The sequence below is a fragment of the Python bivittatus genome, unplaced genomic scaffold (assembly GCF_059951505.1).
Source record: "Python bivittatus isolate LINGU-HERP-01145 unplaced genomic scaffold, Pbiv_v1 ctg000210_np1212, whole genome shotgun sequence".
Classification (NCBI taxonomy): Eukaryota; Metazoa; Chordata; class Lepidosauria; order Squamata; family Pythonidae; genus Python; species Python bivittatus.
Genome location: NW_028277053.1, coordinates 17,956,325 through 17,981,276, shown reverse-complemented (window position 1 = coordinate 17,981,276; position 24,952 = coordinate 17,956,325). Strand labels below are relative to the sequence as shown.

The 24,952-nt window shown below is 38.0% G+C and overlaps 1 protein-coding gene across 3 annotated transcripts in view; it reads left to right on the top strand.

Moving 5' to 3' along the window:
- KLHL1 (kelch like family member 1) overlaps positions 1-24,952 on the top strand; it is a 115,315-nt gene that overhangs the window by 75,386 nt on the left and 14,977 nt on the right. For 2 of the 3 annotated variants that reach the window (XM_088139586.1, XM_088139585.1), the window contains 2 exons: positions 6,146-6,332; positions 14,324-14,548. In XM_088139586.1, the coding sequence (XP_087995712.1) occupies positions 6,146-6,332; positions 14,324-14,548 (412 nt within the window). Of the gene's footprint in view, positions 1-6,145; positions 6,333-14,320; positions 14,549-24,952 lie in introns of all 3 variants that reach the window. The other variant, XM_088139584.1, reaches the window with a different exon arrangement.

Below are 24,952 nucleotides of genomic sequence, written 5' to 3'. Positions count from 1 at the left end.
AAAGATCAGAATTGTGCAAGCAATGGTATTCCCTGTGACACTCTGTGGAAGCAAAAGTTGGACTTTGAAGAAGCAGGATAGGAACATTATTGATGCTTTTGGACTTTGGTGTTGGAGAAACTCCTGAGAATACCATGGACAGCCAAGAAAACAATTTGATCATCAAATCAACCCAGAGTTCCCCCTTGAGGCACAAATGACCAGAATCAAATTATCCTACTTTGGACACATTAAAGGAAGACCTAGTAGAGAATGCTCTGGTGCTGGGAAAGGTGGAAAGAAAGAGAAGAAGAGGACAACCAGCAGCAAGGTGGATGGACTCAGTTACAGTGGTGATGGGTGCACCACTAGAAGACCTCAAGGACCAAGTTAGGGATAGATCATCATTAATGTCCTTAAATTAAAGCAAAGCTATCCATTACTAGCACTAAGGGCTGTTAGACCTACTATTAATAATCCCAGTTCTTTAATCAAGAAGCTAGTCCTTGATAGAGAGAAGTAAGAAAAATTAAAATTATCCTGAAAAACTATTCATATTAAAATGAAAATATGGGTAAAATATAACTATATATGGTCATCACTTTATTTTTGATTATTTGTTCCAAAAGATTAAATCACATACCACTATTGAATTAGTAACCTGGCTTTCTAAACCCTATCACAATGAATAAAATAGTATAGGATATTTAATCAGGAGAATCATCTGTTACTGAACAGTAGAATACACAGAGATCCTAACTAATATTTTTCAATGGTCTGATATTCCCAGAAGTGCCTCTGTCTGGGAGGGAAGTTAAATAAGACAGGATTATTTCATTTATGCCTGCAAGGGGGTGAATTTGGTTAAAGACTTAGCAAAATGATTACAGAGTGAATTATTAAAATTTGGAATACGTAATAAAGTGAATTGGCATCTTTGTTATTTCTCATGGGTTTAATAATTTGTTTGGTGTAAAGAGATAAATATAATTTGATATTTCTTTGAAGCGTCCAGAGAAGAATATATATTTAGGCCAAATGGCATAGTTACAATGAGTAAAATAATAATTATATAATTATTTCAATAACTACACTTCTGAAGGATTCAATGGCCTAAGCTAAGGATCTGCTCTCATCGCAACCTTCTGGTTTCAGGGTCTGCAGATATGGTGATTTAGGATATGGAGATACATCCTTCACATAATCTGAAAAACCTTTGAAAGGTATAATATCCAGACTGAAGCAAAGAAAATGCCTTTCGTCTCTAATAGTAGAAGGGTTTGATGGTCAGTGAAGGAGCAATTATTCTGTAATTATGGACTCTTTCTTTATTCAATAAACACTTGCCTTGTAGAAAACTCTTCTGCTGCTGCTGAAACGATGCTAGTTTCATTTTGTTTTTTAAATGTCAATTATTGAATCTGGAATCTGTATATACATTCCCATTTATATAGTGGATACATGGTGCAACGTTAGATTGCTTAACTCGGTTGAGTCTAGAAACGAATAACTTAATTAGATTTCTCACCCTCTCTCTAATATCATCGCTTGCGCCATGTAATAAAATTCTCTTTCAGAAGCATAAAGCTTGTTAAGTTGTTTTTTTAGCAGAAACCAAAGATCTATATCAGTCTGGGGATGGGAATGCATAAACTGGTAATCAAGATTTCATTCCAAAGAAATGTAGATGTTTAAATTGAAGAAACTACTTTATATCCAGCGCGGCATTTGATGGGACCCAGTGGAACTTACTGGAAAGGATCCTTCTTCAGTTTTAAAAATAATGGAATTCCTTTATTAAATTTTGGAACAGCAATAAGTTGAATACAAAAAAGGAAAGTTTTGCAGTTGGGACAATCTATGTATATAAAATGATCATAGGTTCTTAAAATATGAGCTTGGGTGACATTTTGGGTGATCCACAATAAACATCACTTTTTCTACTTTCAAAACCTGCATCCTGCTGTTTAGATGGGAAAGAGTCCAGTGATTGTAGACTGATAAAGCCACAGAGGAATGAGGATGCATCTCAGAGATGTCTCAATATCTGCATATTTCTTTGTGATTTACTTGGTTAGTTGTGATTCTTGGTTAGTTCTGTGGGACTGATCTTGGACTCCTTGCCCCATAAATACTTCTGTTTACTTGACCTTGTGTTCTAGATAATTCCAGTCTTTGGTAGGTTAAGTTTCATGGAATGTTTCACACATTATCCAGCAAGAAACCCAAATGATTATTTATTCACATCAAGGAGCTATAGCTAATCTTGATTCCCTGCTTGCGTTGTGCATATATTTTTAAGTGATTTGCCACTGACCAATTATTAATAGCTGAGTTCTTGGGTAGATCGGAAGGGTTTTAATGGCATTTTTAATGCATGAAGCTTAAAGTAAATACTGTCCATTACATCATTTTGCTGAACAGAGCCCACTTTTCTCTGTTAATAGGAAAAGGCAAACTGGTGTTTTTTTAAGAAATGCTGTTTGTGTAACAGTGCTGCCTCTATCCAGACAACATTTTGAACAACTAGGTAATCTTGCTGAGCTTGTGTATATTTCAGTGGGACAATCTGTTCTCTACTTGGTGAGCAAAATGCCTTCAAGTGAACTCATTGTAAGTTATCTCATATCTGAAAGAATACAACCTAAATCCTTTGACTGTTGGAATTCAGGTTGAAAATTAAGATTGGACTGAGGGAGAACTATTTTTCCTGTAACTATTTTGATTGTTCCTGTAATGATGACATTTGGTTATCATGGCCTTCTAATGAAAATGTCATTCTTCCTTCTATGTATTGCTTGTCCTCAAAGCTATGTATCATCATCAGGACTGTAGGCAATGAAATGTTTTGGGAGTTTTTGAGTGGTGGCAGATTTGGGGGGATTGTAGTTGTTTCTGATAGCAATGAAGGATGGTTAATTTTCTACCTGAGGGTGGATGTGTGCATGTTACAAGTTTGGTGAAGTGACCTGTATATTGAATCTTCTGGTTCAAAGATTATTGGAGTCTCTCTTGCTTAGATTAATTAATTCTCCCTTCCTTACATTAGGTTGATTCAGAATCCTCCTCCTCCTCCTCATCGTCATCTTCATCTTCATCATCATCAGTATGGCATTGGACTAGGACTGGGGAGAGCCAGGTTCAAGTTCACCCTCAATTGCAGAAGTCCAGTAGGTGACTTTGGGCCAGTCCCTCTCTTTCAGCCTAACCTACCTGTGTATTTCCACAGCTTGAGGTGAGCTGGACTGAACAGAGAGACTGGTCAGAGGTTATTCTTAGAGTTAATTCCATGATCAGGTTGGGAATTTGCAAATAAATTACCCTTTTATTATACCAGGCAGCCTATGGCCCACCAGGAGCACAAGCTGGTATTAATCCTTCAAGTGCCAGAAAGACAGAAGACTGAACACTTTAGGCTATTAGTATAACCAACAGGGAAAATAGAAGGGGTATAAGAAACTTTTCTTGGACTCAGGTTTTTATTCTGAATTTGAATTTGTATAAAGTTGACCTTAACTTTCAGTCAAGCTTATGATCCCCCCCACCTCCCAAATTCATATCTGGATCTCAGCTCAGTGATTTTTTCCCCTCCATCTCTACTGTTAGTAAATTAGATGCAGCTTTTCCTGCCTGCATCTTCTATTAACAATAAGACTAATAAAACAATGGTTGCTGAGGCTGAAACCACAAAACTACAAACTGAAACTAGGGTTGAAGTAACAGAGACAGCCTTATCTTCCTGCTTCTCTTCTCTGTTACTTTTACAACAACTTTCCAACGTCCCTAAATTTTATGGGGAGTTTCCATAACGTATGAATTGGCTTCCAGGTGCGGGTTGTGCTGGCGAAAAATATAAAATTGTAATATCAGGACATGCATCTGTTGATTAGATATTATGGAGAGGAGGAGAGGAAAATATTGCCTTTCCCTTGATGGAGAAATTGTCACAGATACGTAAGATGTATTATTTATTTCTGAACAAACCCTATATAATTCCCCTGTGCATGCATGGCAAGGAAGCAAAGTTTATGGTAGCACAAGGGCAGCAGCTAATTAAATTTTAGTTATTCTGTGTAACGCTCGGGGAAGATGAAATGCACAGGGACAGGAGCCTAATGTTTGCTTCGCAGGCTTATTGAACCAATGTTATGGGTTAATTTACTATGTGGGAGATTTTTACAGCATCAGCAACAGCCATAATTTCTAAATTCATCCCAGTTAGACAGTAAAACTTGTTATATATTTTGACTGTTATCCAAGAATATATTTAAGCTTTTTTGTTGCTATTATTGTTGTTTAAGCTGACATTAGACATTAGCTTTGAGATAAATCTCTGGGATATATCAAGTAACATTATTCATGCCATTGTAATCCAAGCTGGATGTGAATTTGAGAGATGGAATTTCTGATCTTGGTGCAATCCTTAATTGTTTGGGTCATCTGAGGACTTTGCGACATCAGATGGAGTGCTCAGGCTACGCTTGAAAATGGGGATCTAGTTGTTCTCCTCTTGGTTTTACCATTTCTTAGGTTTCTTTTGAATTTAAATTCACTGGTTTAGCGCTGGGTCTACCATCTTAAGCTTCCTGAAGAAGCCATAGAATTAAAAAAAAAAAAAGTTAAAATATTGTTCTTAAAGGAGACTCTCAGTTGTAAGACGCTTGTGCTACAAAATAGTACTTGTATTTATAATACTTGCACTTTGCAATTTCTTAGGTTGGTTATTATGTAACTTATCTCTTTATCCATGCCTTTCTTCTTTGCTCAAGTGTCTACAGTACTATTGCTTGTCGTAGTATGACTGCCAAGTCTCCTTGGTTTCACTTTCTGCTTCCTATTCACACAAGGATAAAGTTATTTCCATTGGATTTATTATTATTCATTCTCATCACATGCACCATTTTTTTCTCTTATGGACGAAGGCATTCCTGTAGTGGAGTATACTACAAAAATGTCATTCCCAGCTAGTCTTCTACCTTTCCCTTTTATGATTGCTGTCATTATCTCTGGAACTCATCCTGCCAAAACATTTCCCTTGTGTTGCTTTCTCCATCATCTTCTAGAAGGTGGCCAGGGTCTTCTGTTTGCAGCTGTCACAGTTTCTTCTTCTTTGTACAGTTACTTCTGCTGTGATATAAAGTGAGCAGATGTTTCACAATACAATTATCACAGAGAAATCTTACCAATTAGCATTTTGATTCCTGCTCTTTAAGTAAGTCCCTTTCCATCACACATTTTCAAGTTTAATAAATGGCCATTACCATTAGCATTGGTGACTGCAGACTACTTGTGATCTTTACTATTATGCTAATTCTCTTATCCCAGACTGGGTTCTCTGCAAGTCTTCAAAGTTTCCTCTTTGTTTCATTGTCCAGGCCAGGTGTTGATTATGGCCACTGGAATGTCAGCCACTGTTTGGAGACACAATTATTGAACATATTAAGCAGGCTACCTCTATACATGTCCCAGTCAATGTAGCATCTTCTGCTTCAGAAGATTATCATGGATCTCTAATCCTGTGTTTGCACTGCAGTATTTTACAATCAAGATGTTTTGGTGGGTGAAGTATGAGAACTTCATATAAAAAGATTTTTTTCCCCCTCAGGGAAAGAGTTCAGGGAAAAGGATTTAGACTACCATTTCTGATTTAGGGAAGTCCCCCAAATATATTTTCATTGGGAAGAGGGAAATATCAATAGTTCAAATGCTGAAACTGAGTGGAATTTCTTGAGAAAAAAATAAAGGGGGGGGGATTAACATTCAAATACTAAGAATTTCTCTTGAAAAGAATGTGCCCCCATGCACAGAAGTGTCAATCTGTCTCTTATTCTCACAATTCCATAGTCATGTGCCACTTATTTGAGAAGTAGGATGGCTAAGAGTTTAGTTTCTTGCTTGCTATGCTAATTCATTCCCACTTTATAAAGGCATGTAGCTATTTCAGTGATTACTGCTCCAAGTAATACCATGGTCATCTTCTTACCTGTCAACCTGGATTGCCACTCTTGTGGATTTATTTCTGTCTTTTTATTTACTGAAAAGGCCTCCTCAGTGTCATTGGCAAGCCCAAGCCTTCTTCACTGCTGAAGGTTGTGCAAGCAGAACTGAGGACCAGGCCATAAGAAGTAGGATATCACTACTAAATCACAACTCATATAATTTACAGATTTTAGCTGACCTAGAAAACCATGCACTTTTTAAAGACGACTTGGAATGTCAGAAGCTGATTCTGGAAGCCATGAAATACCATCTTTTGCCAGAAAGACGAACTCTTATGCAAAGTCCAAGAACAAAGCCGAGGAAATCCACCGTTGGGACTTTGTATGCTGTTGGAGGAATGGACAACAATAAAGGTACTAGTTAATAGTTGTTTTCCAGACAGTGGGAAAGGATTACGTGTCTTTCATGTAATAGCTATATATCCATTTTTTAAAACTTTTTTGGTATGACTAGACATAGTGTCCCCAGGAGCACCTATTAAGGGTGTTGGGAGATATGCAGATGTGTCCCCAACCTCTTTTTGGAGAGGCTTAGTTGCCTCTTTATGGATATAATTCCCCAGTAAACATCTTGAATTTGTTCATTTTATTAGATTTTCTCTAGAATGAATTCCAATCCCAAGCCTAGGCTACAGGAACCAAGTTACTGATTTTCTGTAAGGTAGCTAATTTATTCTGGTGGAAATGCAACACTAATGATAAAGATGTTATAATCAATGTTGCATTTCCTAACTGTCTTAGTAGTTTGAGAATGTTATTAAATTATGTGACCAATCCATGTGTTACAGATTAACAAGGCAACATAGCCAGTTCTTGCTGGATCCCACTATCTTTGTAATTTTGTCCAGATTCCTAGTTTCTTGGGAGCAGGAGAAAGTAAAGTCCTGAACAAACAATAGCATCACAGTCTCATTTTTATTTTATTTTTTTAGTTGAAATGGATTATCTGGATCATTTCCAGTCTGTCTTTGAGCTAGGTTTTGGGTCAAAAACAGCTTTGGTCATCTTGGTGGAAGACCTGTGTCAGCATCTGTTTATTCATGGTATCTGCAGGCTGATACAAACTTGGCTGAAGGTCCCCAGAGACCTGGACAAACTTGGTTAGGAACTAAATCTTTATTGGAATTCAGGAATGGTCAGTGTAAGAGACAAACAATAGTTACTAAATAGAAAATAGCAGGTGCAAAATTTAACCCCCCTCCTCCTTTAAAATGAGCATGCTCTCGTCCCTTGCTTGAACCTTTGTAACAAAGCGTTCCCTTGTACCCTTCCTTTTTTCATTTGCATTTTCTGATGGCTGTCACATTCTCTGCTTTTCTGCTCTGAGACTGTCCTGCCATTAATGGGAGCCTCATAGTGTCCATCAGGGATGCCCACACAGTGTGGGAAAAAGAAATGTTGTGTTCCAGCAGCTCTATTCCTTTGGGGCTAGGTATTCCCAGAAGGTGATGATAGGAATCTTTTCTTCCCTGCCCTCTTCAAGCTGCCAAGAACAATTGAGCAAAACGTATGGTCCTGCCTGATCACAAAACAATCGTTCATCCTTGGTCTTTAGGGCTCTGCAGGCACATTAAGTTGTTGGGAGAGGTCATCTGGAAGCTGAGGGTTGGGTTTTATGACTCTATTAATGACAGCAAGTTCTTCTCTCTTTCTTCCCTGATGTTAAGAAGCTTTAAAACCTGGTTCATTGTATGAACGTGGTCAAGGACAGTACGGGCAGCTAAAATGAATAAGAACTGTTGATCAGAAAGCCACCTTCTCAAATTGGACCTTGCTGCATAGGGGGTTGCAATGAAGGTGTAAGGGTAGTCTGGGTTCCAACATTGTTCTGTTCAGGAGTGTCTAAGAGTGTGTTTATTCAAGTTTGGCTTTTTTCCCCCCAAAGGAAGTTGTTCATGGCTAACATGGCCCATGCCTTATATGCCTCACATTTAAATTGCAATAACTTGCCAAAATAGTTTTAGAACAAACAGGTCAATAAATTATGGGTTCTGTAAAATGAGGTGGTCATTCTGTGCCTACATCCTGACTTGATTCTGAGCCCAAGTGCTGATTTTTACTTCCCTAATCATTGATTCCTTCTAGGTGAGTCTGTTTGATGAGGTTGGAGGTAACTTCAGACAGAGCTTTCTCTGCACTGGTTTTGGGAAATCTCTTCCCAGGAAGGGAGATTAAGTGGCGTTGACATTACTGCCCTTTAATTGTCTGAGAAAAATTACACTATTGCGCTAAACCTTTACTGATTAATGGTGCTTTTTGGTTTTAGAGGGTTCTGCAGTTTATTTCAATGTGCATGTTTAATCAGTTTTGTTTTGGTTCATTTTGCAAAAATAAAATTCCTTTTTAAATAGTTTTATTGTAAATTACTCTGATCAGTTCTGATTTAAGACTACATTAAGTAATAACAAACAAAAAGCCTGCAGTTTACTGCAATGTGTTGAGCATAATAGTCTATATCTTGCGGTGCTTTAGTGTTTTAGGCACTTGGGGTAGGTTGATGGAAGGGAAAAGAAATGCTACTTATCTCCTGTTGCTTTATCTCAGGTCTCCCTGGTTGTTATTTGAACAAAGTGCTCCCTTTGACCAAATTCTTCCGCTTATTAATTCAGTCAAGTTGTCTCATCTAGACCGGTCGCTTGTTGAAAATTGTTCCTGGCAGATGGAGCCCTAAAACAAAGCTGAATAAATATACCACAGGTCACTTGTTGAGCCACAGAACTGTAAAGTGTTTACCAGTGACATCTGCAGTGACAGTCACTAGCATCCAAAGATGGGTGTGCCTGGGCATTCAAAGCCCTACTCCTTTTTTATGTGTGGTGCAAACATTGAATGCAAGTAGAAAGGGGCAGGACTTTGATTATCCAGTCCCACCTGCCATTTTGAAGCCAGTGACCATTGCTGCTCAGAAGACAGGCAGAAGAACCCAGAGCTGAGTCCGAACTAAGTGAGCCAAGCCTTCTTGAGGAACTCTTCTTGGACAGTAATCCAACCTGGAGCTGTTCTGGGATTCCTGTAGGAAGAGCGATCACATGGAAGCTTTAAATAAAAGTATATAACACACAAGCTTCACAATCATATAGATTGTTAAACAGTTTTCAGAGGCATAGCTGTCCTCTCTCTTTTGAAGGTTAGAGAGAGCACTCCACAAACCTCTAGCTCTTCTAGCCAGCGGGCCCTGAATTTATGATTGCACTGTAGTTTACATATACTAGATTTTCTGTACAATAATTAAAATTGCATTTTTAAAATGTATTCTTGTAAGCCTGTCTGTGACAAACTAGTATCCAGTGAACACATAAAAATGAACAGCATTTGATTTTTATTGAACTATAATGTCTTAGGTTAATTTACTGATTTTTCCTAAGGTTCTTCTTTAAGCATGTACAATATGTGATTTTCATTTGGGGCGGGGGGGTTGACCTGTTCCTTCATATTTGCACTATGTGTCTTATGATAATTAAACACTTTTTTACATAGTTTTGGAATAAATACTTTTGTGAACCCGTATGGTCTTTGAGTCTGCTGATGATCTGGGAAAACTGCCAAATAATAGTTGCTAATGTATTTGCAACATCCTAGTTTTTATATATGAGGCCAGTAACTCCTTCTATCCAGAAAGAAATCAACAATCTGCTTTCACACTGCTATAAAATTAACAGTTACATAAACATTAATAATGCACTTCTGTTCTTTTGGTTTATGTACACAGAGACAGAGAGATTGTCCTTGAGGCTATACAGACTCTTGGAAAGGGGATCCAGGCTAGTGGATAAAAATAGTGACATTTTTAAAGACAGTCTGCACCTCATGGATCAAAAGTGATTATCTGAGAGCAAAATGTGATATAACTTAAGAAAATACTTGGCTTCTTAAATTTGGTATTCTTTTTTTAACTCCTTGGAATGACATCCTGGTGTGCTTACTGTTTGAAAAACAGAGACCCAAAGAGATTCAGCATGGTGCGCTAGATCTGCTTCAGAGGCATGAAAGAATTAAAACAATTCTAAAGAACCCTCTGAATAAGCTCATCATCATCATCATCATCATCATCATCATCATCATCATCATCATCTAATAAAATTAATAAAAAGATACATATTATCCTGACAAAGAACTAAATGTTAGAATATGGAAAACTTCACCAGAAACTTTTGGAGATAATGCAATCTGTCCCAAGGGGGGAGAAAAGCAAAGCTTTGAACTTTGATAGAACTTGCTGGGAAAAAAAAAGATCTGGACCAATCCATGTGTTCTGGATAAAGGACAGCATGGTGCAAATAGGAGTTTTTAAACATTTCTTTTTAAATGCAACAAACTGTTTATTTGTTAACACACTCTCCACTGGGGGATAGTCCAACCACCATGCAGAAAAATAACAGTAATAAAAGCTAAATAGCAATTAAAATTACACACAGCAATAAAAGCAATGGCCACCAGGGTATACAGTATTTACCATTTTAATAAAGATAGGGCTTTTACAGTGATAACGTCTTAAGCCTACCTACCATCTAAGTGATAACGAAAGTGCCCTACAGCCATTCTCAGCAGCTGCTGACAAGCCTTCCACTAATCAGCCTCTTCGCGGAAGGGAGAAGCTTCCAGATCCATCCAAAGTTGTACAGAGCGGGAGGATGGAGAAGAGAATTCCCTGATTGGAATCTTCCATAGGGTCCTGGACCCAAAAAACATCTGTTTTAAAGAAAAACGAGCCTCAGACATTGCTCTGAAGATTTAGTTGTCCACTCAGGTACCTGACTGAATTAGCAAGCGAGCACAGTTGAACGTCTTCACCTCAGTAACTTTGCTCGTGTCTTTTTCATTTGGAACCCATTGAGAAATACTCCTTCCCAATCTAAGTTGGGCTTAATAGTCATCAATATTCAGGGTTTCATGAAAAAGACTGAGCAAAGGGGGCCTCAGCAAGAGCCTTGGAAACTGAATCATCTCAGAGACAGGAAAAAGAAGAGGGGGGGATGCTGAATAGCCTATAATAGCCTGTAAAAATCTCTTCAGCATGACAACTACTGAGAGCTTGTTAGCTGGGAAAAACCTTTAACTTAGGAATAGTATCCAAGGCATTTTAATTTAAGACTTTCAGCTATTCCAATTTATTATTTGGAAGGTAGCACTTTATTCCATTTTGTAAATAACGCCTTGAATAAGCTTTCTATTTTTCTCAAGATAAATTTATTTAATAGTGATGTCAAGCCCGTTCTTAAACTTTTGGAACAAAATGACTGATATCTATATGTTTCCTAGGAGATATTTTGCTGCAGAATTTCAAGGCATAACTCCAGCAGCATTTTCCAGCTTAGTTTCTATTTGGGAATAGTTATTAATAACTGCAGAACTGGATGCTATTGACCCAAATCTCATAGCTCTAATGAACCTGAATTGTTTAGGATGCCTCCTGTAGTTAAAGAGCTGATTTATTTTAAACCAATATTCATAACAAAATACTTTGACAGATTACTAAAAGAAATATATCATGTATTAAGCATTATTATAACGGATTTATAATTTTTAAATGCCGATCAGCTTATTTATTGTAGTTTTATATACCACGCCATATGATATTGACATGCAAGAGGTACATAGTTTGTATTTACCAGAAATAGATACATTATTAGAAATTGAGTTTACTAGCTTAGTAGTAAATTAGTCCTGCCATATTTTGCTTTAGAGACAGAAGAACCTATGAGATAGAGCCAGATTTACTGTACTTCAGGTAGATATACTGAAATCAGTGGGACTTCAACCAGACACGATTAACTTAATATGACTAAGTCTGAGCCCAAAATTATAAAAAGGTGTTAATGTTGAAACATCTTTGTGGTTATCTTGTTACTGCGATATGCCCACTAAGCAATTTTTCTCTGAAGTTCTTTTGGCTGATTCTGCTCCTGTTAAAGCTGCTGCTGACATAGTCCTTGACCATTTTGCTCAAGATTTAGTGATGTTGCTTCAAGTAGGTATAAACTGATGACCTTGGCCTGCAACCGTATGTGTTGAAATAAAAATAAATCTATTGAAGTGGAACAAATGTGATTGAACAGGGTTATTGACACAGATATCAAGGAGAATTTCATTAGGAGATAGAAAATACCTAGGCAGCAGAAAGAATAAGAATATTTATTCTGCCTTTTTCCCCCCAGAGATGTTCAAACTTGTAGCCATTGTTCCTCATTTAACTTTTTTATTGAAAATGAACATGACATGTGGTTTATTTTACGGTCAAATATCAGACAGTCAAATAGCCTTTATTTTGGAGTCTATAAGCTGTAGAGTCCTACCTTAGGAAAACAATTTATAATTTGGTGAAATCTGTGCAAAAAATTAAGAACAAGCTCAGTGGACAAAATGTAAAATGACATAAACTGTTTGTTTATCTGTACCGTAGAAGTGCATAGTTAATTAAAGAGTTCTATAGAGACATATTTTCTAATCCTATCTACTTTTGCAAAAAAATTATTTTAGGAATCCTTGATTTTATTCAATGCTTATAAAAGAGAAATTTCCAGTTCCCTTTGAACTTATATTTATGTAAAATTTGAATGGCAACTCTAATTTCTACAATTTTCAATTAGAGTAATGGTTGTAGATTGATATTAAAAATAGTTTCCAGGAAGATGTGTGAGACACAGAGCTAAACAATGTTGAACAGGCCAGATTGTTGGTTGAAATCAAATGTCCAATAAAAGAAAAACCTCTTGTTAAATGTAAGTTAAGAAGCAAGTACAGAAATGCACAAAGATAGCCTTTGAGTACCAAAGGATCTACTGTCATTTCAGAGACCGCATTGTTTACTCTTTAAAAAATTCCTTTTCTCTCTTCTAGTACAGTGAGTTGGAAGGAACAAGACCTATGACCCCTAAATAGTTATAAATCAGTTTCTAAAAGATGTCTGCCAAATGTTCAGCCCATAATGCAAAATTAGTTCTAAAACTTTTAGAATGCATTAGCAAAGTTACAACTACAAGATATCACTTTTGGTTTGGGGTACAGTGAACAGGGGCTTTGAAACTGGTAAATCCAAAGAGCTACTTCTGTAAGTTGGCAGAGTCCATGATATTTTCAAGCAATATGCTTGGCAATACACTATGAATAAAAACTATACAAAGAATTAGAGAGTTCATTCATTTGTATCAGTTCTAGTTCTGAATTAACAACTATGGGGAAAAAAGTTTTTAATATAATTGAATGCAGAAATTAGTTCATATTTCTTGTAGCTGAACAGCAAGTTAGAGGAGAATTTAATATCTCCGGTCGGGCATCTACATTATTATTGTTCTGTTACAATGAGATTCAAATAGAATTCAAATTGCACCACCATTTTTATTATTATTAAACACTTTAGTTTTAACAAAGTTTAGTGGTTTTTTGTTTTGTTTTTCAGTTAAGAGAGTAGCTATTTAATTTCTACTACAGAACTTTTATTTTGAAACACTGTTGTACAGAAGCAGCATAACTTTTTATCCCATTTTAGAGAAATAGATTAAAAACATTTAATTAGCAAACGATAACGAATGTGCTTTCCTCTGACTTTGAATTCTGCCCATTGAGAATGGCTTTCCACAAACACAGAAATGCATTGTTTTGTATTCTGTTGATTAAAGTTGTAGATTTGCTCAGGCCACTTCTTATAAACTTCTATCCTAAGAATAAGAGCAGCCCTAGGGGGGAAATCAATGACTCAGATAGGTGGTAGACCCTTCTGTGGTGGCTTGTTCCAGCATCTGTCCTGGATGCTTTAATCTGAAGAGAACTTGGACTTCATGGCCTAAAAGACCTTCCCACACGACGGTATGACGCATGTGAGGAAAGGTGGATGCTGAAGCATAGCTGCAGAAATGCTGCTGAAAACAGAAACGTGCAACCTGATAGAAGATGCATGAAGAGGAATCTTTAAATCTAAGCCTCAAAATATGTGGACCCAACCAGCAGTGGGAGAAATTCAGGCCAAAAAACACAATATGTGGTAACAGAAGGCTTTTATTAGGTGTGAATTCTCTCACCTGAAATTTAAAATAATTAATTTCTTCCCCTGGGATTACTGTATTATCAGCTGTCCAAATAATAAGGATGTAAAATCTGAAAGTGCTGCATAGGAACTGTGAAATTTACACAGATGTGCTCTGTCTTAATAACTGGATTCAAGGATCTGTAAATTTGCCAAGATTATTGGGCTTTTGTTTTTACTCCAACGAAAAGAAAAAATTAATTTTAAACGTGTTTTCTCATAAATAATGGGATGGGGGGGTTGCCTCTAAAAAGGGGAACTTTTTCTTAATTGCATTTTTTTCCCCCTATAAATCAAGTGAGTAATTATTGATGTTTCTCAGCAGGTGCTACAACCATCGAGAAGTATGATCTTAGGACCAATATATGGATTCAGGCTGGAGTAATGAATGGAAGGAGGCTACAGTTTGGTGTGGCTGTTATTGATGACAAGCTGTTTGTTATTGGGGGCCGGGATGGCTTAAAGACATTAAACACTGTTGAATGTTACAACCCAAAGACAAAGGCATGGACGGTCTTGCCTCCAATGTCTACTCACAGACATGGCTTAGGTAAGAGTTCCCTTTCTGAACAGCATCTGTATCAAATGGGATAGAAAATCTATTGACCACACCTCCAAGCATGCCATTTTATGCAAACGTGCACCAGTCAGCTAGAGGCAAGCTGGTGCCAAAAATGAAAATAATTCTCTATTCTTAAACTGCCTCCATCGACCAAAAGACGTTGACACCAGCATCAGCCCCTGTATTTCAAATCTATTTAGCCTTACTTTATTCATAGCAATAGGAATATATAAACAGGGGAAAATGGGATATTGAAACTCTGTACTTCATTTTGACTTTAGAATATGATAACATATCACACGATTTGTAAGTAAACTTCAGAATATGTTTCTTTTGTTCTCAGCCAGTGACAAATAGATAGGAATTCTTTTCCAAGAAACATATGTGTAGCTGTAACTTAGTGACTGAATGCACTCGTATACAGACATCATCATTTCAGTCTTTCAAATAGCCCCACAGCTTTTTAGAACAGAAAATGCTTGAAACCAGCTTTGGCTTTATTTTCTGAAGACTAGTACTGTTTAAGGTAGACTGGTGACCTTATAGATAAATATTCTTCAGGTGGGCCTTCCGTGTTTGAAAGAATATTTTGGAGGGTAGCTATTTTAACTTTTAGGCTAATCTTGGAGAGTAAAAATGTCTTTCTGTGGTGTGTGGAGCCACTGGTCTTATTAAAGCACCAGCCATTTCAATACATGGAAACCTTAGGACAGTGTTGTCCAAACTTGGCCACTTTAAGATGAGTGGACTTCAACTCCCAGAATTCCCCAGCCAGCCATGCTGACTGGGGAATTCTGGGAGTTGAAGTCCACTCATCTTAAAGTGGCCAGGTTTGGACAACACTGCCTTAGGACAATCAGCTTTGTAATGGGAGTCTATTATTGGCATTTCTTTATTGCAGCTCTAATCTTGCGAAACAGTAACTGCAAAATGTAAATTATAAAAAGTGAACAAAGTTACAGAGCCAGTTGGGTGTAGTGGTTAAGGCACCAAACTAGAAACTGGGAGACCCTGTGTTAGCCTTGAGAGATAGTCCAGACAAGAAGCACACCCAGAAATAGTAGTTTTCTTTATTGTAAGGTTACATTAACCACATCTTGCAAGTCTGAAAGTACCCCTTCCATCACTCACTTTTACTCTCCCCCAAAATAGGGAGGGTCCCTTCTGAGTCACTCTTACCACCCCTCCTCCTGCAGACTCAAATTTTGTTTATCGGACCATTGTCTAGGCTGCAGCTGCTCCTCCTGTCTCCCAAGGTTATTTCCACATACTTTTACACCATGAACTCTAGTCCTGCCTTAGGCACAAAGCCAGCTGGGTGACCTTGAGCCAGCCACTATCTCTCAGCCCTAGGAAGGAGGCAATGGCAAGCCATTTCTGAAATCTTGCCATGAAAAGTGCAGGGACATGTCCAGGCAGTTGCCAGGAGTCAAGACTGACTCAAAGGCACAAACCAGAAACATCATCAACAACAACAAAATAACCCTACTTGATAATGAAATAAGCTAATGAAGAAAGAAATTGAAGAAGAAAATGTCTTTGTTTTTAATTAAAAGTTGATCAGTATTTCTTCATAACTCCTTGCCCCAAAAATGAATTTTGCAGCTGCCTTTATAACTGAAAGTGCTGTTTAAAAGCCCTTAAACAATTGCCTTCCTGCCACAGTTTTTCACACCTTTTGTATTATAGCTGCATTTGTATCTTCTCCTTAGAAGTAGCTAACATAAGAACTGAAAAGATGATAGTAGAGGGATTATTCCTCCTAACATTTCTAAATTACAATCTTATATGAGAATAGATTTTTATTTCAATAGAACATAGCAATCGTTGCTTCTCTATGGATGTCACTTTACCCTTGTCATGTAGTAGATATAAGAGCTGATGGGCTGAGAGAAATGTAGATAACTTGATGTTCCACTAATAAGAAGAACTTCAAGGTAATAATAACAGATGGTTACATTTTGATTTACTGGGCATAGATGCTAGAGATCTTCTAAGCAGAGAGATTGCATGGTTGGAGAGATAGAGAAAATGTTTTAAATCTGAAATGCTCTACCTTGAGCTTGGAACATGCTGTTTCAATAATTTCAGAATCACTTTGTGCTTGAAACACAGTGTTTTAGATGCCAAGGAGAGATGTTTCAAGCTGAAAACATTTCAGACATAATCAAGACAGTCCATTTGGAATGTGTGGCAGCTGTTTTGCACTCAAAACAACTACTTTGAACTTGAAGTGGGGCATTGTGAATTTGATCTGGTTCAAATCTGAAAGATTTTGCACAATGCTAGATCATAGTGGCAGGTCAGGAGGACTATACACAGGCAATTCAACGTGCAGTACTTTTTAATAAATGTAATTTTGAAAGATATAATATTAATTGGACATATGACACATTGATATTATCAGCAGTCATTAAGGTTACATACTTTTTCACTGTTTACTCAGCAGTCATTTAAATATGAATTTAAGTGACATTTAGGCAAGGGTTGAAACTGATGGGTTTTGCAAAATGCTTTAGAGAAAGTTTTAAAAACAAAACTTTAAGGCAACCTAAGTAAATAAGTAAATTTGCACACTGCCTGGATTTGCCAAGTTTCCTTCTGGAAAGATTGAATTTTATTTTGAATTGTATTGAATGTATATATTCAGCATTTGGGCTTCTTTGTTTAGAGTGAATAGTAGCAAGATAGGGGAAAAGATGGACCTAAAAAGTCAGCCCTTACAAAGTTAGAAATCATAAATTGAAATTAAATATGAGAAAATTCAGGACTGATAAATTGAAGTACTTCTTAAACCAGCATGCAGTTAAGCGATGGAATTCACTAACAACAGGTGTGGTGATGGTTAGCAGTTCAGATATTTTAAAAAAATGAACTAAGAAATTCATGGAGAGTAGGGCTATCACCTGCTCTTAATCTTGCAGTGATGCGATATTTTTCACCCAGCAGCAGTAAATGCAGTCAGCAGGGATGGAGCAAAGGAGTGGCAAAGAAGACATTCAGTCACCTGTTTCAGAAAGTGAGGAAAACAGCCGCGGCTTTCCCGGTTACTGCTAATAGGTGCAGGGCAGAACCTCGGTCCAAGTCCTGGACATTGGGCTTTGCCAGCCTCTCTGCTGGTTTTCAGCCAGCACTGCAAGCCCCAGGGCCTGCAGGAACAAAAATAATTAAAATTCCCCTCTCACCCCTGCGGGTGCTAGGTGTCTTCCTCAGTCCTGGGAGTCTGAGGGTCCTGCGCAGGATCTGAGCTGTTCCTGGCCCTGCACTCTTCCGCACAGAGAGCTTGGATGTTGTTCCTGGGATCTGTTGGAGCCCCTCTCCCAGCTTAGGAGTCACAGCCCTGAGTTTTCCTACCACCACTGGGACTACTTTGGCCTTGACTTTCCACATCCTCTCTAGTTCCTCCTTCAGGCCCTGGTACTTTTCCAGCTTCTCATACTCCTTCTTCCTGATGTTGTTGTCACTCGGCACTGATACATCTATCACCACTGCTATCTTCTGGTATCTATCTATCTATCTATCTATCTATCTATCTATCTATCTATCTATCTATCTATCTATCATCTATCTATCTATCAGCATAGGTTGATTGGATACTTACTTGCCATGGATAGGTGGGAGGAAATTGGTCCTTAACTTCTGCACATTGGACAGGAGCACAAGACCTCTGACACCTTTGTTTCCTGCAAGGAGTTACAGTTTCAGGAGGACAGGTCCGCATCATCCATGTATAACCAAAGAGGATATGGTCCACTAGACCAAATCCCAACATTGATCCAAAAAGCTTTAATAAAGATAATTTGATCAACAAGTTGCATTACGTCTTAAAGTGATAAGTGGTAGGGAAACTAGGGCCAGAGAAAAATAGGATGTTTCACATAGGTAAATCAAGTTGGGCTCCTGCTTCTTCTGAATCCAATGGAGCGTACTTAAAACATCTACTGGGAAGAGGTTATCTCTGTTAGGATTGCCATCCTGGGACACAGATGCTGGACCAGATGTGCCTTTTGCCTGATCTAGGATAACATATGTAGTAGGGCACTAATTAACATCTTTGAGGTGCATTTTCCACCTGATTTCACTATTCCAGGATAACCATGGCACAAAATCCTTTCTCTCCCTCTTAAATTTCTCCCCATTGTAAGTCTACTTCAATGAAACAGCAATAGATAACCTATGAATTGTGGCAGAAGAATTTCCATTGCATTTTAAATCAAAGCGTAATTATCGTTAGCAGCATACTTATTTAATTTCTTTATATTCTTTTATGCATTGTCTGCAGCAGTTTAACAAGAGGTCTGTCAATGTTTGCAGTCGATTAAATTACAGGGCAGTGGTACAAAGTCTAATCTTTTCTATTTTCGTCAGCAATTTCTTTAAAGTTCAGCAGTGCTGTATTCTCCAACAGAAATGTGAGTGTAATCCTTGTTCATTATGGTGACTCCACTATTATAGATTGTGAACTTTAACCAAAAAAAAAAAAAGTCACTGAAATGCATATCTTAGTCATTCCAAGACACTGATTATTTTGTACTAGCTAAGGCATAAGAATATACATGATAGAGCAAATTGAACTTTGGAATAAGGTATCTCTCCAACTTTCCACGCTACTATATCTGGAGACAGGAAAATATTTTCCAACTTCTCATGACAATCATTAAAAACTATTTTGTTAAGGCAGTCTTTAGACAGTATGGTAGAATGAATGAAGAAGCAAATCAATAAATATTTATTATTCCAGTCTAAGGCCAGATCATAAAAGTTAGAACAACCCAATACAACTGTAAAATACAATTAGAATCGGATCAAATTAATTACATCACCTGGTTTGGTTGTTGGGTCTGAACATAGCGAAGGCTTATGCCTGGACGCAGAATTTAGCTATTGTATGGGTGATTTCAGAGTGCTTATCTTTTAGGAAAAATTCTAAATTCCATTGGTCTGAATGGCCAGGCAGTCTGTATATTAAGGTTTGAATTCCTTGCAAAATCTAGACCTCAGGAAGACATATTCTAAGGTTTTCACTTTCATCAAGGGGACCAGAGTATCTTCTGTGTTTGAAGGGCGTCTGATAGTGTCTACCATCCATCATTGCAGAGAGAAGGGCACTGAAGTGTGCCCTGGAGGAAATACAGCAATATTTGGGGTTGTGTTTGAGTGTAGTGCGGGCTGCTGTTTCCATGTGTTGTTATTGAGTCAGTATAACCCTGGGGCAGCTGCGAGATTATTCTGGATTTAGGACAGGAAAAGAATATGAGTGCATATTTGAGGACATCGTTCAGGAGAATCCATTTATATTAGGATATTAGAATGACTTAAAGAAGGTCAGGATGTGGACTTATAACCACTGTGCAGTTTATTATCTGCAAGGATGCAATCATCATCGTCATCAACGTCATCCTCATCACCATCATCAGGCAGCAAAACTGCTCAGACTAATGCAAATTGTTTGAGAACAAACTATTTTAAGTGAGGCTTCAATCCAACTTCACTTATAAGGGAGTGAGCCCCACTTAACCCAGTAGATTTTACTTTTGATTTGATAGATAGATAGATGATAGGGGTGGCTTGCTGTATCTGTTTATTAATAGTTGAAGTAAAATGTTTAATTGTGAGTTAGGGATTTAAACCTAGGTTGTTTTTTTTTAAAAAAAGTCTGCTTTGCCAGCAGAATTAGTAGGGCAGGCTCCTAATCTATTTTCCTATCATTTTTGTTTAAATCACAACCAAAAGGAAATGTTATTTTTTAATATTGTATAGCATAAACATTCTCATACATGTTTCTGCAACTTTTGTAACAACTAATATTAGCAGCCTAATAAGTTTTCTTGTTAATGCCTACGACTCTGCTGACATTGACTGACACATGCATTTCCACAGTGCAGGCTTTAAAATGTTAATTCCAACAATGTGAGCAGAAGTACTGCTGGTTACATGCAACTTTCAGTACCACACTCCCCCCCCTTTTTTTTTTGAGTGGGGAAAGAATAAAGGTAGTAGATTTTTGTTTGATGTGCTGCTAAGAGTTGCCTTCAAACTTTAGAATCCCCAACTTCGCTCCCACCAGAATTTTGGCTGTTCATATATACTGTATATCCTGCTATATGCAAGCATTTTTTGTTCAGATTTTTTTTAAAGACTTGGAACTTTATTTTGATAAATCATTGAGGTTTAAGTTATGTTAAACTTAAGGCTAAAATAAAAGGAATTATTTTTATGGCAAATTTAATCATAAAGAAGCGAATGTCAACTCCATAATGGAATCGATGGATATTTTTCTGCATTGAAGATCTTAGATTCTGTTGAAGAAATTTGTAGCCGTGTGGAATGTCTGATTTGTAGTTGCTTTGAAATGAAACCATTAGAACCTTGATAAGAACCTCTAGAACAGAGACTGAACTTTGGCAAAGTTGACTTTCATCTAATCTGCCTGCCAGGCTCCTTTAGATGATGCTAGCCTGGAAGCACAGCATGCAAAGGCACAAAGTCTTGTAAGCTTATCATCGAAAAGCTTAAAGAAGCCATTATGAAAGAATTCCAGGGACTGCTGTGTATCAAATAGAAGCCCTATTTATGTTGCAATCAAGGTTTAAATTCTTGCAGTGGGCCTGAAGCCTCTTGCTGTGGGGTAGGAAGCATGGTTTTCATCAAACCCTTGTTTTGTTAGCAGACTAGTTAGTCTCAAGTTGTTTGTTTCTGACCTGGCATTAATTTGGTCTCTCACTCTCTCTGATTTAGTGCAAGGATCTGGCTGAGTCCACTGTGGAATCTACTCTCATGTCAGGTTCTCTCTTCCCCCTGCCCTTCTTCTCAATTCATGCACATACTGTCCTTTCTGGATGATTGGATGCTTGCTTGTTGTGTTCTAAGTTTCCATCCTCATGATGTTCAACATCAATATGCAGCAATTATAGGAGGTAATTTGGGTGTGGAGTTTGGTGTCATTAATGTCAATTAGATCAGGCTCTATCTGCCCTAATAGGCAGTTCCAGAAAAGCTATGCAGGTTTTCAATCATTATTTGTAAATATAATTGTTTTTTGGGGAAATGGGAAGTTTCAACAGAATAAAGCCGAGTCTAGTGCTATTAGTGAATGAAACTGGACTGCTTTGTGTCTCTTAAACACACAAGTGCTTGGTTGATCTTCTAAACTCAACAGCCAACTTGAATTCCCAATCTTAACTGTGGCCAGGAGTGTCTTTTCATAATGGAGGTTGATGTGCCAATTACATCCATTGCTGGAGAATCCAGATGTAGCTCGGGTGGCAGATAACTTAATGATAATAAGTCTGAATTGCCTTCTGCAATGGGCTGCCTTTGAAGAATCATTGGAAATTTTAATTAGTCCAGAATGCAACATTCTTATTGCCCAGATGATATGGGGCTCCATTATTTAAATGGTTACCCTGTGTTCCAAATCGTCCCTGGGTCCCAACTGACAGTTCTGGTCATAATCTCTAAAGCCTCCTGAATCCAGGATATCTGAAGCAATGCCTTCTTGCACTTAAAGCTACTTGTTTATGTCACACCATCTAGAGATGCATTTCTATGAAGGCTTTTTTGGTAGAGGAACCTACCTCCTGGTTTCACTCTTAACCTTCCAGAAACTGTTAAAGGCCTTTCTATTTATTTATTTATTTGTTTGTTTGTGGTTTGTTTGTTTGTTTGACTTGTCCCCGCCCATCTCCCCACAACAGGGGACTCTGGGCAGAAGGAAAGTACTAATTAAGTAACCTCCAACTGTCTGTTTTTTATTTGTCTTTGGTCTCTGAATCAACTAAACATTTAGATTGCCATTGCAGTGTTTTCAGAAGTAGTTTTGAGTTATGTTGGTTATAGATATGCAGTGCCTTCCCTCTCTTTTATGTCTAATAATGTGATAGCTTTAGTATCAAAGAGACAAGAACTGCCCAAATTGTGGCTTGAAAGACCAAAATGTGGCATGAAAGACCAGGATCTCTCCATCCAAAAGCAGGTGTTTGGGAGGGAGACCGTCCTATGTTAGGATTCCTGGAATACTTTGTTAAAGATTATAGACTCACACCCTAAGTATCCCTTCTATTTGTAGATTTTATATCTTATATAAAAACAGAGCCATAAAGCTAAATGTCCAATTGATCAGGCCCAAGGATGTTGTTTAGTATATTTGAAAGAGGCAAAGGCTTATGATATTTACACACAACCTCCACAGTTTTATTACTTTCCAAATAAAGTTCATACTTTTTCCATTTATTTTCAGTGCCCTAAGGTCCCATATTTATTTAAAAAAACTGCTCTCCCCAAATCTTGGAAACATTCAGCTAACATTAATGAACTTTTCCTGTTCAGTAAGAAAATGTGTGTATATATCAATCAATCAACCAGACATCGTGGTAGTAGACAAGGACCGGAAGACAGCGGTAGTGATAGATGTAGCAGTGCCAAGTGACAGCAACATCAGGAAGAAGGAGCATGAGAAGTTGGAGAAGTAGCAGAGCCTGAAGGAGGAAATAGAGAGGATGTGGAAAGTCAAGGCCAAAGTGGTCCCAGTGGTGGTAGGAGAACTTGGGGCTGTGATTCCTAAGCTGGGAGAGGGGCTCCAGCAGATCCCAGGGACAACACCAGAGCTCTCTGTGCAGACCAGTGCAGGGCTAGGAACAGGTCAGATCCTGCACAGAACCCTCAAACTGCCCGGCCTCTTGTAGAGGACCCGAGATTGAGGAAGACACAGACCATCCAGAGGGGTGAGAGGGGAATGTTTTATATATATATATATATATATATGTGTGTGTGTGTGTGTGTTTGTGTAAGAGACAGAAAACGAGAGAGATCAAAACAAGACATAGTTGTAATGCATTTCTATTGACAATCAAAACACATTTTCATCTTTACCTGAGATTCATTTCTTTTATGTTAAACAGAATGCTAAAAACAACCATTCCTTTGTATCTGCTAGTAATATAAACACAACCCTTTAAAAAATGGATTCAAAAGAACTGATGGGATGTATGATTTCAGAGATTCTCCTATAATGAGACTCCTCAACTAAAGGAATAGACGTGATTCTCCTGTTTATTATTTTCTCTCAAAAGAAGGCCTTTGTGGTATCTCATATTATATTCCCTGCACATCCAGACTGTAAAAGGCATCAAATGAATTCCCAATTTCTGTTTATTGAGACTAGTATTGGACATATACAAGTGTGTGCATACATAGCTTGCCAGAATTACTTTGGTAAACGCAACTTTTCTTCCTGAACACAAGAAGAAAGTTCAGTTAATTCTGGTACCATCTCATCCTAGAAGCTGCCTAAATGGTACATTACCTAGAGAACTTATTCAGAGATAAGAGAATGGCTGCTCCATTGTCAGAACATCAACCAGATTTAAAGGCCCTGCTTAAGCTGGTTTGGGACTCATGGCCAAAGAGTAGTTAGGTAGGTGGGTGAATGGATGGATGGATGGATAGGGGTGTGTGTGTGTGTGTGTGTGTGTGTGAGAGAGAGAGAGAGAGAGAGAGAGATGTCGCTTGAATTAAACAGAGCTTAAAAGGAAGAAAGTGAAATATTCATCGGAGGAAAAGCAATATTTTAGCTTTAGTTATGTTTGGAATAGTTATCTCTCTTATTATTCTGTTCTGCCGGAGAAGGATCCATCTTCAGTTATCTCAACAAGAAAGATATAAGAGGCACTTAAAACGATGTGTGCCATTAACAGTAGAAAGCCTAGAATTCCTTAAGATGATTAAGAGATCTGAAGTCTGAAAATAAGCTATATAGTTTCAGGATTCATTTTGTCTGCAAGTCTAATGGTTCCCATGTGAGTAATACTGGAGCGTGAAAAGCTGTCATTTAGCTGACAGGTGGTCCACTGTGGCGGAGGAATGGCATGGGGGAAGCCATCCTGCTTTACAACTACTCCATTGCGCTTGATTTTGGTGGCCTGAGAAAGGAGGATAAACCTTCCGAATGTTATTAGCCAGGAGAGTTGAATGTGTTTTCCATGTTCATACCCAGATGTTGGAAATGCACAATGGAAGAAAACCCTCAAGCTTCATGCCCTGGTGGTGACTGCACAGAAGCATTTGCCTCTCCCCTCCCTTCCACCCCCTGCCCCAGTGCTGGCTTGAGAGCAAAACGTTAGAAGGGGGAGATTTAATGTTTGACTTCTCCTTTCCTTAAAACTCTGGGCCATTGTGCAGCCTTCTTCTTTGTCCCCATATATTTCAGGTCCTTAACACAGAGGGAAAGACTGGGAAGACTCACCATGTAGCATCTTTAAATCCTGCAGACCGTGGCATTTTTTCATCTCGAAATCCCATGGCTTCTGGAAGGACAGTGATCACTAAAGCAACCATTTTAGCTAAGGGAAGATATCATGAGGCTGTTCTGCCCTTGGATAAGGCTATTATAGG